The sequence below is a fragment of the Helicoverpa armigera genome, chromosome 18 (genome assembly GCF_030705265.1).
Source record: "Helicoverpa armigera isolate CAAS_96S chromosome 18, ASM3070526v1, whole genome shotgun sequence".
In the NCBI taxonomy this organism is placed as follows: Eukaryota; Metazoa; Arthropoda; class Insecta; order Lepidoptera; family Noctuidae; genus Helicoverpa; species Helicoverpa armigera.
In genome coordinates, this window is record NC_087137.1 from 7,996,810 (window position 1) to 8,022,366 (window position 25,557).

Below are 25,557 nucleotides of genomic sequence, written 5' to 3' on the forward strand. Positions count from 1 at the left end.
TTTAGACCAAAGTGCTTACATTAAAACCGTTTTGAATAAATTTAATATGAGTGATTGCAATCCTATAAACACACCGATGGAGCTTAAATTAAACTATGAAGCTCTTAACGCTGATAAGAAGTGTGACGCACCATGCCGTCACCTGATCGGTTGTTTAATGTACATTATGCTTTGTACGCGTCCGGACTTAAGTACATGCGTAAATATTTTAAGTCGGTACACAAATAAGAACAATAAAGAATTGTGGTTATGCTTAAAGCGAGTTTTAAGATATATCAAAGGCACAATTGATTTGAAGTTAACATATACAAGAAATAATTACAATAACATCCTAAGTGGATATGTCGACTCAGATTGGGGTGGCCACGATTGTAATGATAGGAAAAGCACTACTGGATATGTGTTTAAATTATTTGATCAAAATACAATTACATGGTGTACAAAGAGACAAACATCAGTAGCGGTCTCGTCTACTGAATCCGAATATATGGCTTTATATGAAGCTGTTAAAGAAGCATTATGGCTTAAGTCTCTGGCAGAAAGCATAAACTTAAAATTAATAAGCCCATTATTTTATATGAAGATAATAACGGATGTATTAGCATAGCTAATAATCCAACAAGTCATAAAAGGTCCAAACACATAGATATAAAATATCATTTCTCTAGAGAACAAGTTGAGAAAAATGTAATAAAATTAAATTATATTTCCACAGGTAACCAGTTGGCAGACTTGTTGACAAAACCTTTACCAGTCGTGTCTTTTATAAGACTGAGAAAAGGATTGGGTATAGAATAAGTTTTAATTTAAGTACAATTTCATTATGAAATGGTCTGATCAGGTTTTTCTGGGTTTTCCCTGATCCTGTGCAGCAAATGTTGGACCATTATTGTACAGTTGTCCCAGACCTTACTTGGAAGTATAATATGTTACGTCGTATTTATAAGTTGGTATTCACTTTGTAATGTTGAATTGTAGACTAGATACTGTATAGTAAACTAACGAATGACTAAAAGTTAGGGATTAATTTTTGAGGGGGCGTGTTGGATTATATAAAGCAAAAACTAATACCCCTAACTTTCGATAACATTGTTCTTTGTTCTATCTGAACAATCTACTGTTTATTTAACTCTACACACACTGCGTCACGGGATCTTGTTAGACGGACGTATTGCTTCCAAGTACCATTTAAAGTATAGAATAAATATTTCAATATCAAATTAGTATATTATTTCTTTTAATCCCATACCTCCTATAGATTTTTCTGATACAATCACTGGTTGTTATGTTATGGCAAAGTTAAATTGATTTAATGGGACATTTTTGTTTGATAACTAAAGTCTTCATCATCTCCCGAGCTCTGCTCTTTCCCAACTATGGTAGGTCAGATTCCAGTCTCAACTAAATAGATAAGTTTTACACGCAAAAGTATCTTGAAAGTTACGAATCTAATAGTGTAATTTATATACGTATTCGAGTTTACCTTTCAAATTATGAACCTAACTTATATTACGTAAGTGTAAGAAGGAGTGTGAGGAGTCACCTTACTCTTAATTATTCAAATATTTACAAGACATCTGATTAGGTTAGTATATTTACACAGACCGGAAACCTCCGAAAAATAAGCGCAGGTTACTTCATACGTTTGCTAAAAGTATAATCACCAACAAACGGAACATCATATTTACATAAAACTTCTAATTTATTTTTATTAGCCTATGTTGTCCCACTACTGGGCAATGCAGATTAATTAGATTTTAGACAATATAAATTGTAACTACATCAAATATTGTTCTTATCACCAAAATATGGGGAGTTAGAATTTATATCTATTATATTCTATTTAACTTCAAAAACGAATTCAGTAATTAGGTATAGGTACTGAAAGCCAAACAACATATAATTGGGCTACGCAAATTATCATTTGCATCTTTATCAAAAAACTACACAAATGATATGATACCAACTGAGCAAAAACAAATGCCAAACGCACCGAAAGACCCACGATTAAGTCTTCTCAACAGTGAACTTTAACTACATCAAAATGAAATAACTAATCACTTATCATGATTACGCTACAGGCAGCATAATAAGGTATTTCTAAAAACACCTTCACAGTACATTCTCTCATTATACCAATAAACATAATCTCCTTATCTAATGATACCACTGCTATCAGCAAGGAGGCAAGGTATCAACTACGTAATTATGAAATTATCAAACACAGGTAATTCGCTGTCGGAAACATATGCTTTGTAAAACATACATCCCGTTCTTTTATTTACAAAATTCGTGTTTATGTGTGCATTTATTTAAAACGTAGTATGTAATAACTTATTTTTATTGCATACTTTAGAATTATATTAATCGTGCTTCGTTCGTACTTAAGTCCTTGATTTTATACTGCTTGATCCGAAACGTCTTTCACTTATAGATATTTCAATACCTCATCATAATGCTTTAAATCATACAAATTGTTACGACTACACAATCCAATAATTATGTTCTTAAGTCGCTCGATCTGATGCAGGTATGAAACATAAACAACAAACCCAGAAGCTTAAAGTGAATGTCGTGAAAAGATTCAAAGATTCTTATTCCAGCGTCAATCAGCATTGCTTATGTGATTCCGATTTAAAGGATATGAAAACTGATTGAAAGGTTTGCTTGTGACGTCAAATTTCACAAGACTTCAGATTATTTCCTCCATCGAAACATTCTATGTGTTTCTTCTTTGATGGTAAACTGAACATTTACACCTGGCCTATAATTGGAATCAATTAAATACTATTATTGAACTCCCAATTGTTAGTTACGAATTTTCTAGTCCAAAACATTGTCTGTTAATTATAAAACTTTGTTGAACGATAAACAGTCGTGGTTAACAAAGTTATTCCCTAATACACCTGCACGATTCCGTCAAAAACTTAAATATAATTTAATTCTGGGAACCCTTGAAAGAGCACAAAAATCAAACTTTAACTAAACCAGAAGCTTTTGGCATTTAACCTTTTATATTTCTCAATAACATTTACATACAAATCCAAGATTCAATTTTACATTGACTCAACTTCATCCATTCCTGCACATAATTTATAACGCTTCACTCAACTAACGATGATCTTAGTTAGAAACAAGAATATTCCTGTCGTGTTTTCCTCATTTATTCTAGAAATTTCCTTTGCCAGGAAAACTCGAGCGTTACAATCTTATTCTACCTTATTAGCTTAGGTTTACTGGATTAGTCGGTAGATTCAATTTTAATATAGACTGGCGGTAGCTACGGGTTGCTTCTTCGAATTACGTAAGGATGATACTGAAATATCGAAATTCGAGTACGTAAAGTGGTGATGTAGACAAATTAAATTATTTTTTTAAAGGCGTCTGAACAGAGTTAGGAAGCTCTCTTCTTCTCTATTTAATGAGGACTGGATGTTAAGTTACTTTTCAGAAGTAGATGGTTTCGTAAAACTCCGCAATTGTCATAGTTTCATCCTTCTTGTTAACAAAGAAATGTAGCACACAAAAACACGATAAATCCTTCATTACATACTCATACAAATATTAACTAAACCAAGCTAAAACTTAGCCTTAATTCTCTCAATAAGTACCTATTCATAGAAAATCCTTAAATCAATAACGGAGTCTCCATCGCTAGAAACACAGGATGGAAGTATTTAGTCTGCGTACCATCTCTCTCACATTCCTGTAAGTAGGTTAAGAATTTAATTAATAGGCAACCACTGGAGCTTGGAGCTTGCACGGACTAGCTAGATGCTAGACCACAAAGTCTTGCAAACATACCGCTTACTATATTACTAAAAACTATTGCACCATCAAGGAAAACTGAACCCTATAGCTTAGATTATGAAGTTGAAATTCCCTTGGCAGGGTATAAATCAAAGCCTTTAATTTGTACTAAAGAACATTCTACATTTTCAGTGGGAGGAAACAATTTTTCAGCTTCGAAGCGGTAACTCGCGATACCCCTGAGATTCTTTCAACTTGATTGCACTTACGTTGCAACAGTTTATTGCAACTGTGTAATGTGCTTATGTCGAGGGATTTTATAGGATATCCACTCTCAGATAGAAGACGTTTTGTGATATTTTTTTGTAGTTAGGAATACTGTTTTCGTTTTTCTATTATGCTATGTGCTTGCAACTTTTGTTTTGCGAACAGATTTTTCCCTTTAGTAATTATTACGGTCAATCCTTCTCTGTGTAAGAGGAGGACTGAGGTCAACAGTGGGACGATAAAAAGGCTGGTGATGAATTTATTACAGTATAATTTATGTAAGTTTTAATATTTCTTAATTCTTGTATCAGTGTTAATAATTTTGTGTACAAATAACAAAAAACCTCAGTCTCGGTTATAATTCTTGAAAATTATTAAAATGCGTAGTGATGACGCACACTGGTGCATTTTAAAACAGGAACCAAATATTACCACAAGGACAGAACAAAATGTCACGCATGCCAACACACGAAAATCTAAACTTAGCTTCTAAAACTACACTATTCTTTACGCAATAACAAATCTACTGTTTTCTAAATTTTTCCCTAAAATACTAGAAGAACTAGCAATAACGCACCTAATTAACTACTTATCTAAACCCTATGACTAAATTTAGTGAGCCTGCCTAAAACAACGGCTATTGTTTTGCATATATGTACGTTAGAAAATCAAAGGAAACATAAAAAAATAAAACAATACTCTCTTTGAAATATACGTCTACTGTATATTAATTCGTAGAACCCCCAACGTCATAAAGGCAAAACAGATACATATCTATTAAAAACAATAGAAATAATTCACAATGCAAAATCATGAGCCGCCAAAATCTATCTTAGGATCTCACCATTGATCGTTCCGAAGATAATTAAAAATTCAGGAAGCGTCATCGACAGGATATGTCAAAGTTATAGGTTTATTTCCAGCTATTATTTGTGTCCATGTTATTTCTGATCGGGCGTAGATAAGGATGGTCATTAAACTGTCGTTTCTAGGCACATAAATTGATGTCATGTTATGAGGAAAAGTACCATGAAGTGGACCTTTTGCCAACCTTATCACGTCTTTTTGAAGGATGCATGATAATAGGTAGACTGTAATAATAAAGTCTAGACGTAAAGCCTTTTTAATTTTAAAATATCGTTACAAAATTTTCAAGGAAATCAGTAGGATGCATAAAAAATTCATCTCTTATCAAGTCCCCGAGATAATACTTTCTACGAGACGGAGAAATATTAATATAGCTCAGTTTTTGCCGAGTGCTGTAAACCATTATTGTGTTTGTTTTCAAACGTATTTTAACCACAAATTAGTCATAAGAACAATATTTCGGGGCTTCAATGAACTTTTTATCTGGAACTTTGCCAGCTCATTAGCGAAATATTTACAAATATTTTTGGACTTTCAGGTAATTGCCCTTTACTAGGTAATTATAACAACAGACACTGCTACTATAGATTAGTTTAGAAAACTCTCAAGGTTTTGTGATGAAAAGTTTCAAGTCAACTTTTTACTACTTATCATAAACTGTTACAGCCTTTTTATCGTCCCACTGCTGGGCACGGGCCTCCTCTCACACGGAGAAGGATTGAGCATTAATCACGACGCTTGCTCAATATCATAAAACTGTTTTCAAGGAAATACTACGTTGCATTGATATCAAACGAAATGGCTAATAATCTATCAAACAGATTACGACGGCGTTATTAATTACTTATTCTGACTTTTGGATTATTAGCAACACACAGTCAAAGACTAGGTATGTCTATCAATTATATTTTATCTTAGATAATACAGTATTATTGTTCACACCTTCCTTTTATATTGATAATCTAACTCTAATGTGCATATTATTGATATACTTGATACCATGTTATGCAATTATCTAAATGCTAAGTTGCAATAGAATCTGTCTAGATATTTCCAAATTATACTTAAATCTTCTAAAGAATACAATATCCGCAATCACCTTTCTTTTTAACTACGTCAAAAATCATCAAATGACCCCTCCCGCTGTGGGTTAGCAGCGGTGAGGGAGTGTCAGACTCTTACTAAAAACCGTCGTGTTCCGTCGTAGGCCTTTTATGTACCAGGGCCGCGGTAACTCTTTCGAACAATCCCGCAGCCCCGGCAGACCCTGGCCCTGCTGGGCCACGCTGGGGCTGACATCTCTATCGGCAATCACCTAAAACTCCTAAAACCATGCTCAAGATAAATATTTTCACTTCCGGATCACACGTAGATCATGCCAATAAAGTGAAGTTAGGTTCGTACATTTGGATAAGATATCAAAACTTTATCATCATTTGATAAAGTTTTATTCAAATTATTCGATTATTTCAAACTAGCGGTGCCCGCGACTTCGTCTGCGCAGGTTTAGTATTTCGAACAATATGTTTACAAATTGTAGCCTATGTGTTATTCTGATGTATAAGCTATATTATTGTAAAGTTTCATTAAAATCCATTCAGTAGTTTTTGCGTGAAAGAGTAACAAACATCCATACATCCATACATACAAACTTTCGCGTTTATAATATTAGTAGGATTGTTTACTGTTAATTGTAATTGTTTACACTGCTGACGCGCAAATGAACCTTCCGGGTGACATTGCGAGTGAAAATGTAGATAATATTTTGAAATAATGTATTTATCAAAACTTTTATTCCTAAAAAAACTTATTCTTAATCTCTCTTCTAGCATAAGAATATTAGTACCTACCTATAAAGCTGAAGAGTTTGATTGCACAAATATTTCGGATGTTAGACACTTAGCCTGTTTATATAGGAAGGTAATAAGACTTCTAATCCGGTTGCAAAGAGTATTTACTTTTATTTAAATTATTATACAGATTATTAATTTATTTAGTGGTGTTTACTGCCAAAACCTGCCACCCAACAGAAAAGTCGTTAAAACACTACAACACGTCATCTACAAGATAAATCATTTAATGTTAAAATATTTACCGTTCATATCAGTATAACGTGAAGATAAAGCAGCCAAATTATGGATTAGACTAATATGCGGCCAATTTACGATAGTTAATTATCTAATCCGCAAGATAAATACCGGCAACGAAATAAGTGCATAAGCCCTTTTAATTTATTGCTGACTTTCTATCTTCATGTAGGACACATTTGGATTTTACAAAGAATATTTTTCAATCCAGGATCTCACTGTTTCTTTTATTTTTGTCTACAATCTTCCAAATTATATAAATAAAATATATAATAGAAATAACTCAGCAGCATACTCCTAGAAACAAAATTAAAAATATTATTTTTTATTCAAAATATCGTCATATGCATTGATCGTCAATAATTTTGGATTATCTCGGCTAATACGATAAGATATCAATGAAAATCAAACACGTGAATAAACAAATATGTGAAAGAATAAGGAAATTAGCCCAATCTTTGCTCACACACTCACAATTTTACAATACAATACATTTACCGTTTAGACTATAGTGCTATTGGGCCACAGCAATGGCGGACTTTACAACCGACTGTTAACACTCAAAACACAGTAACCAAACATAATTCCTGTTTCAAACACCCGAGTCCAGACGAGACATTGCACAAAAAACCTGACGTTCATTGAACCGCCGAATATCGATACTTTAATTGTAAAAGATTCCTTCACGCAGCTCTTACCTGGGGCTGTCAGTTCTTGGAAAGTTATTAACTCCAGGGTGATGTAAAAAAGTGAACCACTTTGTAGGTACAGAAGGACCGTGTGTAAGGCTGTGTAAACTGACGCAACGAGAGAGAAAAAAGCACGTGCTTTGGTATTGGCTTTTGATGTTTAATGAGGTGTAGTGTGAATCCTTAATGCAGTGACACAGAAGGAAAACATTATTACATGTAAAGGAATATAAAAAGCTGTACAAATATGTAACTGCTTTTAGATAGAGACAAAGTTCAGTAGGTATGTAAATGTGTTAGTGTCATTTATGTAAGAACTGAGCTTTTCATTCACAAAATAAATATGAAAGTCTGTAAAATGTACATTTAGATGTAACTGTTCCGGTAATAAAGATAATACATACGTGTCTGTGTTATTTTTGTCGCGTGTTTTCTTCTCATATTCAAGAGTATCGTAAAAAGTCAAGGCTGTTGGAAAAGACGACTTTTTTCAATTTCATGTTATGAGGAAGTGTACTGTATATGTAGTTAAAAAGAAACTAGAAGACTAGTATTATTCGAACAATTGTATGTTTGTTTGTGTATTTTTATTACTATCCTGGATAGACAACACGTGGTGATTGCCTCATGGATTTGTTATTAATGGTTCTAATCAAATTGCAAGTAGTAAAAAAATATTGCTTAAATGTGCGAAAAAATTGTGACCTATGCGGCCAAAAGGCAATCGAGTATGTTGATAGTCAATAATGTTTCTAAGATTTCATAAATATACACAACAGAGTGATTTTTATTCATTTAGTCTAGTCTGGCATTAAGTAATAGGATTGACTACAATGAACGCTATTTGTACAATTTCCTTTGACTGTCTCTTAAAATAACGGGGAACGTCTGTGGGCTGATGCATACCGGTGTTGACTGCTTCAATTGCATAACGACACAAAGCATTACAAACGCAATATAAATTACACTAATAAAAATGTATTACTTATTAATTAAATATAAATTAATCTAGTCAGTATTTATTTATTTCATTTTAATAGAGCATTTTTAATCAGAGTTAATTTATAATGGCTTACTCATTCCTAGCTCTGAGCAATGTACTAAATCACAAGTAAAAAAATCTTTATTTTTATTTTTTTCTAATAAAATACAATGTTAAAATTCTTGAACCGGTACACAAAACAAATATTAATATTAGTGCTATTGTTGAAAGGCATGGAGGAACATTTCAAATGATGTTAGCACAAGTGTCCTGGACAGCCACAGAAAGGTTCCTTAGCTCTATGTAAAATAACTTCAAATGAATGTTTGTTTTGAACTTTAATTGAACTATCTTAAACATATTGAAACTGTAAATACTATTGTAACACCTTTATAACATATGTTTTAAACAAATAAATTTATCTTTATCTTTATTTGGAAATAGTGAACGAAATATGTCTGGGATCATGCTGGTCAAATAGAATCGTTATACCTACAACCAAAAGTTAATAGGGCCTACGACTGATGCTAGTTTTAGGCATAGTAACCTTTTGAAAATAAGACCGCAATTTCTATAAAAAATGCTAAGCCCAGACATATGCTGTGTCGTGTCAAAGTGGTGAAAGAGAGCTTTTTGGTGGTGCTGTCCATTTGTAATTTTTGACGCGAAAAAGTGTTAATCTAACAAGCCTAGTTCCACTAAATGACTTTGACTTAGTTAACTCTAGTATATATAGAACATCTATATAAAGATATCAACCCATTACAGCGTAGGATGTGCACCGAGCTATAAGAAGCCGCGTGGGTTGTCTACCACAGAGCATCCTGCAAGTCACTAATGAACTATCGCTTGTGAAGCTCTGATGTGGGTTACCAGCCTACGCCAGTCACACTAGTTTGTGACGACATAGAACTATTAATAAAAATGTTTCTGTATACAAGAAACAATTCGTTTTCATACAAAATAATTATCAACACTGATACTCATTAATATAGCAACCAAAAGAGACTGCTAAAGTTTTTGATTTAAAGGAAGTTCAATATGTAAAAAAATATATACTCAAAAGAAGCTATGAGATGTGGCTAGTTTTTTTCTATTCATACTTAATCATGTATATTGTTTCAGGTCTTACTAATCCTTCCACTTATAATATTGTCAATGCGAAAATTCCTACCTACATATGTATGGATGTTTGTCCCTCATTCACGCAAAAACTAACCAGCGGATTTTAAAGAAACATCACAGTAATATAGCTAAAGCATCAGAATAACATATAGACCACTTTTTACCCGACTGCAAGAAGTAGTTCCCTCAGGAAGCGGCTCTCAACAGCTAGTTATCCATACCCAGAAATGGGACAGCGTCTTAACATCAATAATATTGTCCTACTGGACCTAATACTGGAAGATAGCTCTCTCCATGTGCTGACATCCTGTCCGAACGAGGCATGAGCACGGATATTGCTTATTATAGTGTATTTACACGACAGAAATTGGTGTAGGAATACTACGCATTAGGTACTTCGACGTACCTATTTACTCTACTTACTGAGATTTAATGGCATAATTCATACACAGTAAGTTTCTGGTTCAAAATATTTTTCTTAACACCACATGTCTTGCCGGTTAATTTAATATGTATCACTGGGCTTTTTTGCTTCTTTCTGTAAATTACCACATTTGAATAAAATAAGAGTATGTTTTTGTTTATCAGCCATTGAATGCATCCGATTGAAGAAATAAATGCACAACAAGGTCGGTTGTCAAATGAGACGCTGAATGCGACGCGAATTTGTAAATGGAACGTTTTCAAATAGTCATTCGTTTCTGTTTTTTTTTTTTTAAAAGGCCTCTTGAATCTTATGACACTAGCAATATATACAGGACCTATTTACCTGGAAAAAAAATATTTTATTTGCTGACCGATTAAATGTACTGGACAGTGAGTCTTTATCTGCATTTTTTTATGGAACGGTCTTTTTACAAATTACCTTTACGCCTATAAAAATATTCTAAGAAAAGATTGAATCGCTTACTATCTTTATTAACTCTAATTATTTCTTGACTATAAACTATTAGTTTGATTGTCTAGAAGCGCACTCCTTTGTACAATTAGAGAGCATCGAGATAAAACTGACCAATTACATGATACCGAGTTTATGGTCGGTCATGACAACTTGGCCTTTTACTATAATGGTTGTAATGTCGGCAAATAATTGAATGAAACAGCTGTTCTTCTTGAAGGTTACGTACTTAAATAAAGATGTGAAATAACCAACATTTGTGTAGTTGTTACTCTTTGCGGGAATTATAATGTCAGGCGCGCAACAAAGAATAAACAGACGTAGTAATATTTATTTAACAAATAGTTTTACGTCCATAAGCATTATAATATGTAGTTTCTACAGCTTGCCATAGTACACCATGCCTGCTCGGAGGGATTTATTTAAAAATACACAGATTTTTTTCGGTATCTGCTCTTCGCCACTTTTTCACAAACCTCTCTAAAATATTCTAAGCGAATTTCGTAACCATTTTCACGATTCCCAGCTGAAAATAAAACCAGAATACAGGATAATTAAATCATTCATTCCGTCATTCACTCATTCATTTCGCTCACTCCACGCGGCTAATGCGCGCAGCTAACTAGGGATGTATACCTACTTGTATAGGTATAAAGTGTATAGGTATATCGTGTATAGGTATATAGTGTATAGCTGGCACAATCACGGTAATCCCTGAAGGGCTCAATTTCAATTAGAGCCGAACCACTCTATCCACTTTTAGCGTCAAAATGGCGCGGTTAAAAGTAAAAATAATTGCACTGTTCTCATAGTCTATGAAGGTTTGAATGTGGTAGTGTCTCGAAATAACTTTAAAGTAATATGAACTGTGGAATATTTTTATTCTTATTCAAAGTGCTATTTGAGCTTTTGTGCCGTTTTTGACAGTCTATGTGATTAATTAATGGATTAAGCCTATCAAGAGGAATCTAATTAGGAACAAAGGTTTAAGCATTATTTCCAGCTCAATTCCATATGCTGCAGAGTCAATCAACCCACTAACTAAGACACTAATTTTGAAGTATTTACCTACAAAAAACTGTCAGCAAAATATAGGTATTTCACGTTTAAACCAGCCAATTTATAATGCAGCAAAAAGTAATTAGTTTATCGATGCGGCCTCGCGAATCGGGACGCGCGTGTAGGTTTAGCAAAAAAGGATTTTTCACGATATATCCATTGGCAGAATGGTCGGCTATTGCGTAGCTGCAATTTCAGTTCGTGAATGTTACAGAATATCCAACAAAGTGCATTTTAATTACACGGGAGTTAATGAATGCTGGGCTAAACTATTTTCTATATCGCTTTTATTTTTGATCCTATGTAGTTAAGTCATCATATCACAGATCTATGAAAATGAAAAAGACCTGCCTTTGTGTCTTTCCATAGGTGTAGAATGGTTGAGCGTAGGTACTCTTAAAACACGAAACTTAAATGGATTGGTGGCTTAGAACTCACTTAAGAAAGATAATTTTTTTGGCTTTCGGTTTTCTATTTTTTTCCAATTCTCTGCGGAAAAGGGTTAAGAGTATAAGGACGCTAGACGTCGTTAGGTTCACTGGAAATACCTACATGACTTCATACCTGTGAATTCGTGCCACAGTGAAGTATTGCCTATAAAGGTATCTGTCCTATTATCAGCTTATGTACTAGTAAATTCATCTGGCATGCTGCCCATCCCTGGACGCATCCATATTGTGATGGCAGAGAGCGAAAAACCCCTGAAAATAACAACGTAGTAGGTATCGCCAAAAAGCCAAAAAAAAAAACGGAAACATTTACGAAATACGATTTTTGTACGAGTTTTAAAATCGACATCCCGAATGTGACGTGACGTTTTTTTTTAATAAACCTTGTTTTGATGTACGGTAGTTTTTTTTAGCATTTTATTTACATAGGCTTTAGGTAATACTGTACAGAATATTTTAGTTATCCATAAGTTTTACTGAAATAGGCAAATATTTTTCTGTAGACATCTTTCAATTGATATAATTTATCCATTAAAGACAAGCTCTGTTATGGCTCTTCTATAATTATCCATTACGGAACTTTATATTTTACAACTTTTATCCTACGTCTTATTTAATATAACAAAAGTAGCATATCTCAAACACCTACTTACTCAAAAATGTCTTTCCACTTTCTCTCCAACTTCAAAATAGCTCGAAATAAACTGTCAGTTACCAAGTCTTATTGAGCAGTTCATTCATTCATTCATTCACAAAGATCGTTATTAGATAATAGCAGTCTATGGAACTCGGATGTATCAATGGCGTACTAATTGTTGTTTTTTTTAGCTTGAACGTCATTCACTTGTTTATGGTTCCACTTGTTTATTAAGGTACTATTGTTGTTTTCTAAGAATTTCAGGGAACAAAATTCTTGGGTTCTACTTTCGAAAAGGTTCGAATTAGGTAGGTAGGTACTGATCTTTTGGTTCTCGCTGCCTTCATAGTAAGCTTGTAGTTTCTTTGATTAGTTGTCATTTAATCCATCTATAATTTTGTAATAAATTACAGCGTTTTTTATGTTACCATTATTATAGATTAGATTAAAGAGGTCACCTGCTGCAAGTGAAAAGAAAAATATAGGTACCTACATGTATTTATTATTTACTTATGATTAACACTATTAAAACAAAGACAGAAAAAAACTTGCAATATAAACCGAAGACATAAGATTTTATACAAACACTATTCAATATTCTGTATAAAATATTCTGCAGATACAGATACTTATATGTTATATCTTATTTACAGATTTTCAGCAATAATTTACATTGTATTATAAATATAATTGTACACTATATTATATTAACAATAGATCCTTAATTATAACCGGCCTTTTTATGTATTAGTAGGTTCACTAATATTTTCTTCACACATGACAATATCTTGATTTCTCTGTTTATGGAAAAATCTTTGGCTCAAACATTTTTCATAAAACTCATGCCAAATTTCTCTATTCCTTCTTACTTTAATTAAATATATATTTAATGCTAAAACACTGAAATAAAATATTACAGTTTCTATGATTCTAGCCATTCTAGGGTAAAATAGTTTTAATACATAATTGTTAGTTAATAATATATCACTTAATATAAATATCAACGTAGCTTTATACAAACTACGCCAATTCTCACTAGATGTATTGGCACCAGAATTGAAACTTAAACAAACTGAAGCTACAATAATAATATAGAGAAAACAATTTATAATCAAAGGTATGATAACCATAGGTATCATAAGCATTACTATTTTAGAACTTTTCGAAGCAACATTAAAATATAAGTACGTAAACAATTGAGAGGTTATCAACGCTCCGAACCACGCAAAAATGCAACTCCTTCGAGATCTTCTTTTTATGCGTTCCGTAAAAACTTTAACCTTATCCACGTAGATCATGAGACATATCACCAACCACCAATGATTCTTCACAGTATAAAAGTATATCAACTGATGAATAACGATTTCGATAAACCATTCATTTGCGTATTTAAAACTGCTGTAATATTCATCATAAATGTCTATAGTTAGTATTAAATACAGTAATAAGTTCGTCAAGATGGCGTTTAGGCACACAAAGTTTGTTAGATTGCGAAATTTCAGTATGAGACACCAAGACGTCACTCCTATTAATAGTGTAATGAAAGTTAAAGTGAAAATGAACCAGTGTATAATAAGTTCGTAAGTTGAAGAATTTCCCCAAAAAGTGACACAGTCTGCTGAGCAGTTTGCATCGATATTTTGACCAAACATTGCTTAAGTTTCACTTCCACAGTTCAGCACTAAAACATCAGTAACACTTCACAATTTTTGTACACTGCTGATTTAATAAACTTTGCAGCGTCGTATTTAATACCATAACTAAAAGAGGTGTTATTCATATTGCAGTCGACTTAGTATTGCTCATACATAATCCAAATATAAGGAAATTATTTATCAATTAATTCTATATTTTCCTACTCGTAGTGAGCTATAATTCTGGACCTTGACCAGCAAAATTGAAATCTTTTTCGCGCCAGAACTTAGGCGAGTTTTTTTTTCAATAACGCGCCAAAATTATGTTTTAGGCCGCCGAAATGCCTAAACTCGAAAAGTCGAAGATTCGATGTGTTCTTACTCTATTTATTACCAACTAGCTAACTGCCCCGGTTTCTCTCGTAAAAGTAATAGTTTATCGATACAAACCATATCCTGTCAAATATAAAAAGGCGAAAAAAAAAACAATCGAATTTGGTGCAGTCCAGAAGTTAGGTATGCGCTTTGTTATATTCCGGGAATCCATTTTTGTTTAGGTTTGAGTATTAATTGAACCAACTATCCTGTTTGTGCTGGCTTATCAGCTTATTAGCTTATTCACGGAATTAGGATATGTATTTACTTTATGTACCTATATTACATGTACTTATGTAGGTACATGACAGAGTCTGAAGTCGTTAACTTTCGCTTTTGAAGTTTACCAAACTAACAAAATAGTAATTCTATAAGAATACTTTTCTCAATTCGAAAATTAATCGACAGAAATAACTCTAAATACTGCACTATTTATTCATATATCTTTAATAAAAAAGTATGCAGCTATAAAAAAAGAACTTCCTCTTTTTTATACCGGTTTAAAAATAAACTCCATTTGCAGTTGAAATATAAACTTTTTTCAAATAAATCCACGTAAAACGGAGCGTTCTTTTTGAGCGCGTCACCTGTCTGCGAATATGACACGTTATTATTTCATCGGTTGAGCAGCGCTCAAAGGTCATATCCGGCGTAACTATTGATTTTTCCACGATTGCCAATAAAACTATGAACTGAAGTAACAAATAACAACAAGCTTTGCGTATTCGAAATAGATTGAAACCTAACTGTTTTGTGCGGTTTCATCCACTTCCCGAACGAACCTCTTTCAAAATTATGCAACAGGAATATGGGTTATATTACACATACAAATAAAATTGCTTTCTATTGGTAAAATAATTTCTAGTAAATCCAAGTACAGATTAATCTCTACGACATCACAAAGTTTACCTCTTCGAATTATTACTACAGAATAAAACGAAATAAAACAAATGACGATATACACTAAATAACGATATATTTACTAAAGTAAATGCATTGCTGGTCTGCTAACTGTTTTATTGTGTACGTGACCACGCAACCGTCAATGTATGCTACATAAGTATTACATATCGACCTATATAGATAGATACAGCCATGTCATTAAAAGGATTTATATTTAGCGAGACCACAGCTGCGCTCGGGGTATTTCAGACTGATCAGTTAATGATTTTAAAGCATAATTATGTTAGTCTGTGCTAGATTTATCCTTTTTTCATTACGAAGTGAAGTATTTCTGTATTTACTGAACGGAATTTGTCCATTCTCTTACATATAGATCACGTTATTTGTGAGTATCAGAGACAACAGTTTGTCCGCATAAAGAAAGAAGATCCCTCGGCACGTTTACTATGTACCTTATGTGTATTGAAAAAGGTATTTATGTGAACACTATTGGTGTCTACTATTTAATATTGTTTCAATTTGTACATTTTTACAAAGAAGACCACAAAAAAACCATCGTTCATCATAACTTCAATATTAACTACTTTAGAAAAAATTTAAAATCCTGTAGGTACTACTTCAGTTCGTATAATATGGTGCAAACATATGAAAAAAGATAGCTCATGTAGGTACAGTCGACCAAGAAAGTGTTTCACCAGTTTCGAAAAAAGTTCTTTGTGTGAGAGTGAACCACATTTTTGGCCTACTGTACCTGTTAGTACATAAACTGTATTCTATACCTACTACAAAACTATCTATATACCTATGTCAGGGTTGCGGTTCTGCTCTGACAAACTGCGCATGTCGATAAAACGCACACAAAAATTTACATGGAATAAACTATCTAGTACGCACTGAAAATGTACGGCTGAAAGCCTATAATGAACCTTATGTGTAGGACATAAAGTTCAGTTGTACCTCGAATCTCACCCCATTTAGTATATTGTATAACTAGGTGACCTGAATCTATAGATAGTGTGTAGATCCTAACATCATAACAAAATGTATATGCGTAGGTTTATGAAGGAGTAGACCTCATGGAATGCAAGTGAAACCATAGAAATTATATAGTCCTAGCTGTTCCCCGCAATTTTACCATCTTCCCCCAGGATACTCCTATCCACACCTGAACATAAAGCAACCTAAGTATTTGTTATTCTGATTAGCTATTACACTGCAACGATCTTCTTGCTTCCAAGTAACAAACATCCAGGCATCCGAACTTTTGTCGACTGATGTTTAGACAAGCGACATAATTAAGGAACATATAGGTACCTACCTATGTATAATGAGGCTGACATTTGTGTGTGTATGTATAGGTAAGCTTCAACATTAATTACCGAATGACTTATACATAATTATACATAAGCCGTCCGGTAATTATCGGTTAACATGGCCGTTAATAGTAAGCTGTCTGTCATACGTATAGATATACAAATAACATGACTATGGATTGTGATTGTCCTATTATAGATAGGAAAATTTGGCTGAACAAATTTTATCGGCAACTACCTACTTCTCGTGGTTTTACCCGCGTCCAATTACAACTACAATTCGTACCCGGATAAGTGTTAGCCTAAGTTACTCCTTGTTGCATTTGATATCTGTTAGGAAATGTTATGTCAAAATCAATCTAGTCAATTCAGAGATAGAAACACAGAAAAATTTATGGTGGCAATGATCTTAATTTTACTATTACAGGTTCATAATAACCTCCTATTTTTAGTACGTATACAGCTTGAAAAAATGCAATATAAAACCGAGAAAAAAAACTGTAAAGGACTAATTAAAAAAACCGTGTTCCTTCAAAGAACGCGCCGACAAACAGACGAAAAATGCCTCGTTTTTGTTTTTACCTAATGATTGCAACCTTTGTGCTTTGTCCGGCCTATTTGCTCGCATGAGACTACTCGGAAAAAGGAAAATGACCAGGTTTCTTGAACAAAAAGGAACAAGTAATAGCTAACTTAACATTTGATTATTTTAAAACACTCGTTAATTTTACAATTAGCAGTATTTGCGGTTTCACCTTTGTTCCAAAAGTTAAATTGCAACCTTCTCGCAACTTTGCAAAAATGAAGTAAGAAATCGTCTCCATCCGCTAATCTTAATCCACAAACAAACTAACACACTGTAGTACGGATCCTTATCGTTCAGACTATTTATTTATTCATTAAAAACGTACTAATTACATTTTAAAATTAAATATAAAAAATAGGTGACCACCGATATCGGGCACAGGTTATCGACGGTTAGGGCCCCAAAAATTGGAACCTCTTCACAATACGTGCCATATCAAGGACTACCTTGATCCAACCGTGTAACGAGAGCCTCATAAGGTGTTGGTTAGACAAATATTATAAGTAGATATGTGAAATATACATTTTGCTAAAGCATTTAAAAGTCTAAAGCATTTAGGATGTTATCCAGGAAATCATTCAAACGTGCATAAAAACGCACTAGGAACAGTTAACAAACACAATTGGACATAAACAGTCGCCTACGTACCAATAAAACAGATCAATCGATTGACTTCTACGTCAATATGGATGGCAATTTATTTCTGTAGGTATACTTTATAGTAATTACCTAATGCTTAGAAAAAACATTGAAGTATTTGTAGAGCTGAAAAGAACAGGTACTAAGTTTGTTTCGGAACATAGGAATTACTGGTCGGATTTGGAAAAGGCTTTCAGTGTCTACTAGCTCATTTAACAGAAAGACCAGAGGAATTCATCGAGGGAAGCTGTGGGTTACTTTTTATCCAGTAGCGTGAAGTTGTTCCCAGGAGACACGGGTTGATCCGCGAGCAGTATTTTTAATTACCAAAAATCTAAACTTAAAATCCTTCAGGTGTCACGCTCGGTGAAGAAAATTTAGTTTAAAGGTACAAAAATGTTTCTGTATTCATTCCTGAAACGTTATAACAATCACACAACATGTACCATTGAAAATTGTAGTTAATTGCGGCCTTCAAACTTCTCTATAATATGCTACGTCCAATATCTGTTGGACAATAATTGATTATGAATTTTGCGTGAGTTATGATCTTGTGTATTCCGTCCGCCATAATAGTTTGTCTTTTTTAGTTTAATTTTCTCAATTAGTATTCATGAAACAAAAGAAATAAAAAATGTCTTCAGTCAGGTAACTTTTCCGTTAGGACAAACTGTATAAAAATCGTATGTACTATAAGATATTACATATAGGCACATAAGTCTACAATAAATAGGACATGACAAAAAAACGAACCATCAACAATCTTTAGACATTGCTTCATTTATTCCTGGCCTTAACCTTAAAATTTCTCATTTTTCAGAAACTTCTAGTAGCAACATTGCTGGCCGTAGTGGCGCTGGCGTCAGGCAACGTTCTGAAGCCTAAAGGCTCCTTCGAACTCCTCATCCTACACAACAATGATATGCACGCACACTTCGAGCAGTCCTCACAACGCAGTGGAACTTGCACCAACGATGATCGCGAGGCCGGCAAATGCTACGGTGGCTTCCCTAGAGTCGCTCATGTGTAAGTATCGAGTACCTGTCAGGATTATAGCAAACTAGCTTCAAAAGTCCAAGAGAACTCTTCAAAAGTCCGGGATAAAAACTATCCCTTGTTCTTTTTCAAGGTCAACTCTATCTCTGTAACAAATTTTATTAAAATCTGTTCAGTGGTTTAGACTTGAAAGCTTAACAGACAGACAGACAGAGTTACTTTCGCATTTATAATATTAGTTAGGATTGACATCTTTGTTACATGCCTACATCTGGCTTGAAACTGAATAGGCCCATGAGCCTTAGATGGCCATAAAGTAGACAAATTTCATGTTTAGCCTTAAATAAACGTATCAATGCAGTTAAAGAGTCTTAATAAATGCTTAATCAGTTAAATCTTTTTACCTATTGAAACGTGTGTTTATTGTGAGTGACTTTCGTTTGATGAGGAGAATACTAACATCAACAATGTTCTCATTTCAGTGTGAAGGAGGCACGTGCAGCGGCCCTCAACCACACGGGTCCTCCGGTGCTTTACCTGAACGCCGGAGACACGTACACCGGTACAGCATGGTTCACCATCTACAAATGGAAGATCGCCGCTGAATTCGTCAACGCATTACAACCTGACGCTGTTGTGAGTACCAAAAATAACCTTTAAAAAAAAGAACTCCACAGTTTTATATACTGTCATCAACGTGTTTTTTCATCCGTCAATTATTCGTGCTGTGAGCGTCCCGTCGGCTTCATGGAACGTTGATTTCCATCAAAGTTTCGACACTCATTATTTTTATGGCTTCAATTGCTTGTTGTGTCGTCGAAATTAGGTCAATGGTGCGTAAAAATTCGCGTGATTAGAACTTGAGTGTTGTTTAAATGCGTCTGAAGGCAAAATCGGTGCGTTGTTTAATTAGCAAGGCAATTAATTCAGCACATTTGCCCACATCATAAAGCTCTTTCTGGAGGACAAAATACAATACTGAAAACCGTAAACTTTGAACAATCTATTGCGCAAATCCATAACATTTCTAATACGCTGAAATTGACATAACGGGCAGTCATAATCTGTCAATACCGATTCGCACTTAACAGACAGGGACATTGGTTTTCGAGATAGTCATGAATAAATATGACCATCGAATAGTTCCTGGAAATTTAATATGTCCTACATACTGTATAGCTTTATATAGCACAGGTATATTGGACTAAATTCGCAATACTGGCCGTCAGATGACAGTTCGCTTCCGATACTGAATTCGAAAACAGTTTTTAATGAAACTTGCATACTACCCTCAGAATTTAAAATGCAAAACAAGTCACTCTTTGTGCCGCTTTACGTCAACTGTGTTAATTTTACGTCAGTTTTACGTCGCTTTTGATGCGTTAATGAAGTTTTGAATCAATTATCCAGTTGTATCAATTGATTAACTGGTTTTTGAGTGATCTTTCTTAAACATAGCTATGTCTGAAACATAGCTAATTATAAATTGTTATATGTAAACCAAAGTATGTCTTCTTCAGTAGTTCAAAGTAAATCTTTTGCCTTTAATAACTTGCCCATATAAACAGCGGCGATTGTAAAATCAATTTCATATTCAGCCCCTCAGAGCCAAAATAAGTATCTAATCTAATAAGTAAGTCTGGATGCAGAAATAAAATCGTTAAAATCGTCAAAAAGAACCTCATTCTATATGTGTTACCTTTCACATTCGTTGCTTCAGTGTATTTATTAAATCATTATATGTGTTGTATTGTGTTTTTGTATGTCCGTTATCTACATAGAACTATGTAGAGGTATAATGTGCTATTCATAAACATATGTATATCTTTGATTGACAATTACTGACCCTTTGGTCAAGAAAGCATTAATTCTGCTGAAGACTACAATTCTGGGTTCGAATCCCGAGCTAGATATTATTATAAACCTTGTCCAAACAAATTAGTTTTAGATCATGACTTTTGGAAGAACCAACATCAAATGAATGTCACTTAATGAACTTGTAAAGCTATTAGGATTCTTAATAATGAAGTGCTTTGAAAATTCTACTAGGATATATAATTATAAAGGAGATATAATTCTACATGAAATATTGTAAAACCAATAAAAGAAGATTTATAGACCCTGGCCCCATAGGCCGAAAAAAAAGGAGAAACGAGTTTCAACCAGTATTGTAAGTATTATTTTCAATAAGTAGTAAAACTCAAGTGACTAACCAAACCAACAATGTACCTAGATTAAAAATGTGTCCTAACACTAACTAACTAATGAACGACTGACTTAATACTTATTAATATATTTTTTCCATGTGTGATGTCTATGGTGTACGGGTGATCTTTTGAGAAAACGGGTATTTGTGTTGTTTTACGTTAATGTATGTGTCTTATGTGTAACAAGTGTGTAAAGCAAACATAACACTGCTTCGGAATTTGGTGATGGAAGTAAGTTAAGATTTTGTATCTAACATCTCCCCTTCTGTTTCATTCTAATGATTATCAAACCACGAGAAATTAATACAATAATTCATAATATATTCAAAATACTAATTGTTCCACTACTCCAAATTAAAAAAAGTAATTAATAAAGCCAAAAAGGACCAATTAACACTAATTCCGACATGTCCTTTATCCTTTCAGTCACTTGGAAACAACGAAGTCGAAAAGGATTCGGAGGTGTCACCGTTCCTTCAAAATTTAAAAACAAATATTCTAGCCAGCAATGTCGTCATAAAATCTGCTGAAGGCAAAGCTAGCATTGAAAAATCTATCATTTTTGATATCGAAGGTGTCAAAGTTGGAGTCGTTGGATACTTAACACCTGAAAATAGCATGTTAGATAGCTTTGGCAATGTTGAATACATTGATGAAGTTTTAGCAGTTACAGAAGAGGTAGAAAAACTTCAAGCTGAAAATGTTAACATTATCATCGCTTTAGGTCACTCGGCTACCGCTAAACACCTGGACATAGCGAAAGAAGTCGCTGGTGTTGATATGGTTATCACTGGTACTAAGAACATATACTATATGACTGGCCAAACAGTTACAGATTTTCACGAGCCTGTGATTATCACACAGCAAAGCGGTAAACAAGTACCAGTCATTCCTTCAACAGCTTACAATAAATACCTTGGCAGCATTAGAGCTCAATTCGATGAAAATGGAGAACTTTTGTCCTACAATGTTGACCCTATTCTGCTTGATTCATCGGTCCCTCAAGATCCAGCAGCCGTGCAAATGCTGAACAGTTATGCTTCAGATGTTGTGTCTAGAAACACAGAGGTCATTGGAAATACTTCTGTTGTGCTGGATGGTGAGACTTGCCATAAAGAAGAATGTAACTACGGAAACCTGATTGCTGATGCTGTTTCTTATTACTACGCTATGCGGTATGAAGGAGACAGATGGACAGATGCCCCTATAACTATAATTCAAAGTGGCGCTATTGCTGGCTCGATCGCACCAGCCAATCGACCTGCTGATATAACCAGGGCTGACCTACTGCCTACTTTGCCTTTAGAAAGCAACATAGTGAAAGTGACCATGTCTCCGTCGATCCTTAGGCGAGTCTTGGAACAGTCAGTTTATAATTACAACGAGCCAGATTTCAAAGGACAGCTTCTGCAGTTTTCTGGAGTTCGTGCAGTTTACGACTTAGCACGAGCACCTGGCTCCAGATTAGTTAGCGCCGTGGTTCGTTGCTGGAACTGCTATGTACCAGAGTACTATGAAATTGAAGATAATAGGTCTTACACTGTTTTGATGCCCGCGGCTGTGGCTAACGGAGACTTTGGTTTCTCTATGTTGAATGGGCTTTATAGAAATGAGCTGGCTTATGATGAGGTGACTTGTTTGGAAGAGTATGTGAAATTAAGAAGTCCGCTGTACCCAGAAGTGGCTGGACGCATAGTTTTGCAAAACGTCGGTGCTACTGAGCCTGACAATGATACTGACGATAATACTGATGATAATACTGATAGCGATGATAATACTGATACCGATGCCGAAACTGATACCGATGCTGATGATGAGACTGACGCTGAGACCGGTTCTTCGTCAGCTCTCAGTTCTTCCATCCTTTTACTAACTGTAACAGTTCTAATCATAGCCATGAACTACGTGTGTCAGTAGGTTATGTCATCATAATTAATTTTACAACATAATATTTTATGTATAACTATCCTAATATTAATGCAGTGTACATATTTGAATGATCCCATTTTTATTTATCAAGTGGTATTATAATAACATTTTCAACTAAATCTGTGTTTTATTGATTAACCTCTAGATATTACAGTTAATACTAATGAAGATAGCAAGTGAACAGAAGATTTTTTAAATTGGATAGGCAAAACTAGGCCTTTAAATAAATTGTAAGTACATATATTCGACAGCATGAGTCTGAGTAAGAATTCTTAAAATTAATTTATTCAATTGGGAATGAAATTCGCATGTTCTACATTGGGTTGTAAATTACATTTGTTTCACATGGTCAAATTAGTTGTCATTATTTGAATAACCAACCTGATAACAGAAGTTCCTCCTGGAGACAAAATAACATTTGTAAGTCGATTAACGTCTTTCTTTCTTTCTTTTGTGAATGTTTTGTTACTAATATGCACGATACTGTCTCTGAATGAACTTCCCATACATAAGACATAGAAAATGGTTGCACTAGCCATGAACCATGACCATAAATCAATCACGTAATAAACTGCTGCAATTTATTCCACAGAAGATTACGTCGTTTTTGTACTAACCATATTTTACACAAGTGTGCATTTATTTTACAATAATGTACTGTGTATGTTATCCTATAGTATACTATAACTCCCTATGTTAATAACCTCATAGTCATCGCTTTAGACGAATCAATTTTTTAAAATGAAAAATTGTACAGAATAACAATGGCTTGTTGAATTTATCTCTTTCACATCAGTCGATTTTCACTCCAAAGTGATGTTTTATACTGAATGACTAATATGGTTTCCAATACATTAATGTTATGTTTGTTTATGAATGTTTGCATGAGTACCTACACCTCCTCCACTATGCACTGCATATGTTCGTTCTTTGTTTCAGTCCCTGGGAAACCACGAATTCGATAACGGCGTATCAGGGCTGATACCATTCATTCGAAACTTAACATGTCCAGTTCTAGCTGCCAATCTCATACTTACAAAGGAACCAGAGCTACAGGCTGAACCTAATTTAATGGAATCTGTTGTATTAGACAAAAATGGCACAAAAATTGGTGTTATAGGATACCTAACACCAGATACTAAATTCCTAGCTCAAAGAAACTATGTTGATTACATAGATGAAGTCACTGCAATTCGGAAACAGGCGGCAATTCTAAAAAGTAATGGAGTGAACATATTAATTGCTCTTGGTCACTCAGGTTTTATAATGGATGTAAAAATAGCGAAAGAAGTAGAAGATATAGACATTGTTATAGGTGCCCACACACACACATTTCTGTGGAACGACCATAAACCAGATTTGGATGAACCCCAAGGGTTATATCCGACTATGGTAGAACAACATTCGGGAAAAATTGTCCCTGTAGTGCAAGCCTATGCATATACAAAATATATCGGGAAATTACACGTAGTATTTAATTCCGATGGTGAAATTATAAATTCTCATGGAAATCCTATTCTGTTAAATAACTCAATACCACAAGATCCAACTGTTTTAGAAATTGTAAATACTTACAGTAAAAATATGGTTGCAATTACTGAAACCATAATTGGTAATACTTCGGTATATGTAGACGGGCAAACATGTCGATTAAAAGAATGCAATATGGGAAATTTTATAAGCGATGCAATAATATATAAATATGCGTCTGTCTATAGAGGACAGGGATGGACGGATGCACCTATTTTAATAAAGTAGAATTCCCCAGCTATATCACAAAAGGAGACCTTATAAGACTAATGCCTTTTGATGGAGTGTTAGTTAAATTAACTGTAAGTGGGGATACTATACTAAAAATGTTGGAATATTCTATACACAGTTATAACCCGAAGGACCCTAGCGGGAAATTTTTGCAAGTATCAGGAATGAGAGTTAAATATGACATAGGCAAACCACCTAACAAAAGAGTGATGAAAGTTGCCATGCGATGTGGTGAATGTTTATATCCTGAATATTATGCGTTAAACAAGACTAAAACATACAACATTTTAATCCCTGCATTTTTGGCAAATGGTGGAGATAGTTTCACAATGCTTGAAAACCTGCCTATCACTGATATTGGCATCAATCAAATTGAATCAACAGAAGCCTTTATAAAAACTCAT

At 34.1% G+C, this 25,557-nt stretch overlaps 1 protein-coding gene across 5 annotated transcripts in view; it reads left to right on the forward strand.

The window, feature by feature from the left end:
* Positions 1-25,557, forward strand: part of LOC110377706 (protein 5NUC) — a 54,252-nt gene that overhangs the window by 19,129 nt on the left and 9,566 nt on the right. For 4 of the 5 annotated variants that reach the window (XM_049850558.2, XM_049850571.2, XM_049850568.2 and 1 more), the window contains exons 2-3: positions 19,081-19,286; positions 19,739-19,892. In XM_049850558.2, coding sequence (XP_049706515.2) covers positions 19,081-19,286; positions 19,739-19,892 — 360 coding nt within the window. Of the gene's footprint in view, positions 1-19,080; positions 19,287-19,738; positions 19,893-21,889; positions 23,512-25,557 lie in introns of those variants that run through there. The other variant, XM_049850587.2, reaches the window with a different exon arrangement.